Source organism: Sorex araneus, chromosome 3 (assembly GCF_027595985.1).
Source record: "Sorex araneus isolate mSorAra2 chromosome 3, mSorAra2.pri, whole genome shotgun sequence".
NCBI lineage: Eukaryota > Metazoa > Chordata > Mammalia > Eulipotyphla > Soricidae > Sorex > Sorex araneus.
This window is the reverse complement of record NC_073304.1, coordinates 36,537,813-36,543,812: the sequence shown is the minus strand read 5'-3', so window position 1 is coordinate 36,543,812 and position 6,000 is coordinate 36,537,813. Positions and strand designations below refer to the sequence as shown.

The 6,000-nt window shown below is 41.0% G+C and overlaps 1 protein-coding gene across 4 annotated transcripts in view; it reads right to left on the bottom strand.

Moving 5' to 3' along the window:
- Positions 1-979: 979 nt before the first annotated feature.
- The window catches only part of WDR89 (WD repeat domain 89), a 37,471-nt gene continuing 32,450 nt past the window's right edge, over positions 980-6,000 (bottom strand). For 2 of the 4 annotated variants that reach the window (XM_055130210.1, XM_055130212.1), the window contains exon 2: positions 2,368-4,320. In XM_055130210.1, the coding sequence (XP_054986185.1) occupies positions 3,126-4,289 (1,164 nt within the window). In that variant the 5' untranslated portion in view covers positions 4,290-4,320 and the 3' untranslated portion in view covers positions 2,368-3,125. Of the gene's footprint in view, positions 993-2,367; positions 4,321-5,549; positions 5,647-6,000 lie in introns of those variants that run through there. The other 2 variants (XR_008629130.1, XM_055130211.1) reach the window with 2 other exon arrangements.

Sequence of the window (6,000 nt, the reverse complement as noted above, 5' to 3'; positions counted from 1 at the left end):
GGCCAGGGGTTACACACACACACACACACACACACACACACACACACACACACACACACACACACACACACGTTCTGTGCTGCTTTGCACATCAGATGACAATGCTCATACACTTGGCTGCTCACCAAGCTTCACACTTTTTCAGCTGTGCTTGCACGAGTCACATTCTAGCTGATTCACACACTGTGGCAAGTGTATTCACCACAGGTCACTCAGAAGGGATCATGCTTATATAATCACCCACCTTTTTTGTGATGCTCAAAGTAAGGGGAAAGTCTCACGCCTTTCCTTAAGCAAGATTTTTTGGGTTTTGGTTTGGGGGCACACCCAACTGTGCCCAGGGCTTACTCCTAGCTTTCTGCTCAGAGATCACCACTGGAGGAGCTATCAGAACCACATGTGGGGTGCCGGTGATAGAACACGGGTTGGCTGCATGCAAGACAAGTGACTTACCCACTGCACTATTTTTCCTGGCTCCTTAATTTTGAATAGAACAACAGCAACAACAACAACAAAAAATAAGAAACCATTAAAAAGAGAAGACTTTTAGTCATGATTCGGTTTTTGGGGGATTTAGAAAGAAGGGCTTTTGAGTGATACCCAGCAGTGCTCAGGGGCAACTCCTGCCTCTGTTCTCCTCACTTCTGGCAGCGCCTTGGGGACCAAATATGGGGCAGTAAACCCAAAGTGGGGGCAGGCCACACGCAAGGCAAGCAAGTTTCATAACCCCTGGACTATCTGTCTGGCCCCAGTTAAGATTCTTTTGTTGTTTTGGGGGCATACCTAGCAGTGCTCATGGGCAACTCCAGCTCTGTGCTCAGAAGACCAAATAAAGCATGCTTTCAAGTCCTTTAAAGCTATACCCAGAGTCCCTCGGTAAGCATTTGTGGGGCTGGATAGTACTGTGGGAAGGGCACTTACCTTGTACATAGTTGATACAGATTCAATCCCTGGCACCCCTGAGTATAGAGCCAGGAATGTGACCTCAGTACCTCTGAATGGAGCAGAAATGAAAGAAAAAAAGAATTTTTTTTGGAGAAGTACTTAGAAGGAAAGATTAAAAAGTTAGCAACAAGCAAAATTCAAATTTAAAATTATGTGTAACAAGGCTCGGGCCAGAGCCTCACCATGAGGGAACCCCAGAAAACCCAGGTATGCTGGACTTTGTGACTAACAACTCAACAGGACCTGGAATGGAGATCCTCTGCCTGTATCCCTCCACCCCCCACACCCCGAGTCTCTGGCAACTCAGCAGTCACATCCGCAAACCACCCCTGGCTGGCACCAGAAAATCTAATTATCGGCCACCATCCAGATCGCATGTCCTTGTCTCTCAGAAGGAAGCATAACATGATGCTCGCCATAATCATGCCATCAGACGCTGTGCCAGGCTGTTTCACTCAGGGCACCCCAGAGGGTGGCTGGTGAGACCCCCCCAAGGGGCCCAGCCCTGGCAGCCAAAAACCTTCAGAACACAACCACCGCCATGCTCAAGGCCGCTCTCCACATGCTTGGGTTGAGCCTCAACCATGAGGGAACCTATTCCCAGACACTTCATACTGCACACCCTACCCATGTCCCAAGAGTACCCCACCACATTCGATGCAGTTCAATGTAAGAGGCAACCAATCTTATAGGAAAAAATATGTTTTTTTCAGATATAAAAGCACACAAGGCTCAACTTCTAACAACATGTTACTGATCTCTTATAGAAGGGCTTAATGGCCCCTGGGTGGAATACAACAATCCTCACCTTCCTTCCTCTAAGAATACATTTTTGTAGCATTTTCAGCATTTTTTCATAACAAACAATATAAAATATATTATTTATACAGTTCTGCTTTGAGGCAGGGATTGGGGTTCGGGATGGAAACACACGTAATATGGTGGTGGGAAGATGTAATGGTGGTGGGATTGGTGTTTGAATATTATATGTAATGAAATATTGTGAACTACCTTATAAAATTAAAAAATTATAAAAAAAATAAAATTATGTGTAAGCCCTCCACCCCTATTCACCCCATGCCAGGGAGTGAACCCATAGTCTCAAAATTCAAATGTGCAAGGCAGACACTCTACCACTGAACCACATCCCTACTCACCTTCAAGTTTAAAATTAAGGATGAAACACTAGGGAAGAAAATTTTATCACCAAATATTATTTTACAATACTGAGGCGCCAGAGAAATAGAACAGTATATAAGGCAATTGCCTTGCACATCGCTGACCCTGGTTCAATCCCAGCACTCTATATGGTCCCCTGAGCACCGCCAAAAGTGATTCCTGAGTACAAAGCCCGGAGTAACCCCTGAGCATTGCTGGGTGTGGCCATAAAATAACAAAAACAAAGAAAGTAATAGTCTGAAGCAGTCATTATATATTTTTTTTACATTCAGAGTCAAAATAAATTTTGCAATATAACTGCCTTTACAGTGAAACTGTTTAAGCAACAAAAAGAATAAAAATATCATTTTCCTTAAATAGATGCAAATCACTAATTTTATTTTATTAACTCACTAGAATATTTATGCTTAAATAGTCTAACGTAATATATGTGTACTAAACAAGGATCTTACCAATGGAGAAGTTATTTTATAAGGATGATTTAAAATAAACTATTTATGCTTAAAAAATACATCTTAAATCATGCTTTTCAAGTCACACCCGCCATCTCCTTCATCAAAACTATTTCTTTATTGCAACATCTACTAACTCAACAGATGGGTTTTAAAAATTAGAAATGTAATTTTACTTTCAATTCGCTGACTGTATACTCAATCAGTGGTTTTAAAAAACAATTTTAGGTCCAAAGCAATAATTTTAGGCTGGTTACCTTGCATGTGGCTGACTCAAATTCAATCCCCAGCACTCCATATGGTCCCCAAAGCCCACCAGGAGTGACCTCACACAGAGCCAGGAGTGAGCCCTAAGCACCACTGCATGTGCCCCCAAAACCAAAAGAATTAAAAACTAAAAATAATTTTTAAAATAAAAATTAATTTTAGAAAACATCAAGACCACAGGTTTATTTTTTTATAAGACCTTGACTGTGTCTACCACATGTAGTACTCAAATATTAATTAATTGTAGCTCTAAATCCCATCACATAAACTCCAAGGGTATCATCACTGCTTTTTTTTCCTCTTATATGAATCATTACTATGGACTCGAACCCGGTGGTACACAGAGGATGCTACTTTCATGCTGTCTTTCTTTGTAAATGTCTTCTCTCTTGCTTCAGGTTTCCAGAGTAACAACTGTGCATCTTCTCCTCCAGTTAGCAAAGAATCATCTTGCATATTCCAACAGAAAGAACGAATGGTAGCAGCATGCCCTCCTTGAAGACTGGCCACATGGACCAATCCCGACATAGTGCAGCTCATTAAGTGAATCCTTCCTGTGTTTGTTCCTCCAACAATAAACAATTTGTCCATTTTTTCATGATATTGCCCACCAATCAAATAGTCCAAAGAACCTTCTTTCATGTTAATGACTTCCCTAACATCTTGAATGTTCAAACATGTAAGAGGCTGATCAGTATCCAGATGATTAAGATCCCACCAATAAAATCCTTCATCATGTGTCATGCAGTAAATCTGTTTATAATCTTTCCCAGACCAACCGATACTGCTTACTGATGACACCGAGTTACATGTTGTCACCAGCGCATCTTCTTCATTATCAAGACTAATATCATATATATTCACCAAGCCATCAGTTGAACCTGAGACTACCATACTGGGGTTTCTGGGATGGAAACATACTTTAGTGATATCATCACTGTGTGTCTCTGAGTAGGCACCAAGTGGATCTTTAGTACTAGATGAATCCTGAGAATTCATTCTGGCATCCCAAAATACCAACAATGCATCATCATCAACTTTTTCTGTGCCAGCACAAATGACATGATCATTACAGCTGATATCAAAACTGATAAAAATATTAGAAGGGTAGCCCTTGAACAACTGGACAGGTTTTTCACTGGCTAATCGAGCATCCCAACATTTTACAGTGCCATCAGTACATGATGAATACACACGGTCAGAAGAATTTGCAAATTTGACACCATTAAGAAACCCAGGACGCCCACTGAATTCTCGCAGAATATTTAACCTTTCTTTATCATATAGTCTGACTGAACCATTAGAACATAAAACAGCAACCAAGCTTCCTTTCTCTGCTTGCACAGTCTTTGACGTGTCTATGTCAAGCAGATAAGTAGGCTCTTCAGTTCCCGAGGAACGTTTGACTATGTTCAAATTAGCAAGCTGTTCCTCAATCATCTCCATACCAGGCGTGTCATCCAAGGGCAGTTAAAATCTGTAATAAAAATACAGAAATTAAAATTAAACCCAAAGTTTGTCTATAGTTGCAATTAAATTAATACTTTCCTGTGATGTTGGTCAAAAGTAAATTAAAAAAAAAAAACAACAACCTAGGGCCATGGAGATGGCTCAAAGGATGGAAGTACACGCAGAGACCTCAGATGATTCCTGGCACCATATGGTTCCAAATCCCCAGACCACTGTTGTGAGAAACCCCTAAATTCTGAGCCAAAAGTACTCTCACCCACCCCCAGTACCACCAGGTGTAGCTCTAAAACAAACTGAAAAAAAAAAAAAAAGAAAACAAAAAACAAAAACAAAAACCAGGCAGATTCTTTTGGATTAGCTAGGTGTGGTCAATGCAATCACCAGTGTCCTTAAAAGTGGAAGGGGTTGGAGAGATAACTCAATAGGCTAGAGGACAGGCTTTGTACACAGGAAGTCCAAGTTCAATTTTAGGCACTGTATGCCCTAAGCACCACCAGGAGTAATCAACAAACACTGAGCCAGGAAGAAGAAATAAGTCGTAATTCAAAGTATTAGAGAGGATTTTTGTTGTTGTTCTTGCTGTTTTTTAGGTTTTTGGAGATAAGCCATATTTAGTGGCGCTCAGGCTTACTCCTCCTGGGACTTTGAGACTATATATGGTACTGGAGATTGAATTTGGGCCACATACAAGGCAAATGGCTTCCCCACTGTAGTATATCTCCAGTCCATTTTTTACTTTTGAGCCATGCCTGAGGTACTTGGGACTTGCTCCTGGCTCTATACTCAGAGATCACTCCTGGCAGTGCTTGGGGATCACATGCAGTTCCAGGGATCGAACTGGGATCTGCTCAGGCGTCTGGACTCTCTGTGGTTCTCAAGTTGTTAGAGAGTTAACTGATAAAATGTGTTCAGCACATTTGGCCCAACAGTGTACATAGTTAACAGATGTTATGTAAAAAAATTATAAGAATTACTATTGCCACTAAAACCACAGGGGAAGAATTTGGATCTTATTAGAACAGCTCCAAATAGCACAATTAAAACAATGGGCAAAATACATTTAAAAAAATACATTTTTTTGGGCTTGGGTTCAAAAAGGAATTAAGCATACTCTTCAACTTTTAAATTTCATTTTTAATAAGTTGAAAGACTTGAATGAACATACATACAGCTTTTCCTTTCATAAATGCACTAATTTGGAGGCTGGAGAGAGATTACAGAATGTAAGGTGCTTACCTTGCACACAGCCAACCTGGGTTCAATCCCTGACACCTCATATGGTGCCCCAAATACCTTTCAGGACTGAGCTCGGAGTCAGGAGTAAGCCAGGAGACTTCAAAACAAGACAAAAACAAAAAACCACTAATTGCTAACTTGCTTTTCTTTTCCCTACACTGAGTTTTTGGGGGCATGGGGCTCACACCTGGAGATGCTCAGGAGTTACTCCTGGCTCTGCACTCAGGAATTACTCCTGGTGGGTTTGTAATACCAGAGATTAAACCCAGGTCAGCCAAATGCAAGACAAATGAGTTACCCACTGCATTACCGCTCCAGCCCCTCTGCACTGATTTGTGATGAATCATTTCAAAGTTAATTACAGTCAAAATATTACTTCATTCCTAACTACTTCAACATGGAGCAGCTCCTCAATCTTTTGCTCTTGTGGTACTAATTACTTTTCTAAAAT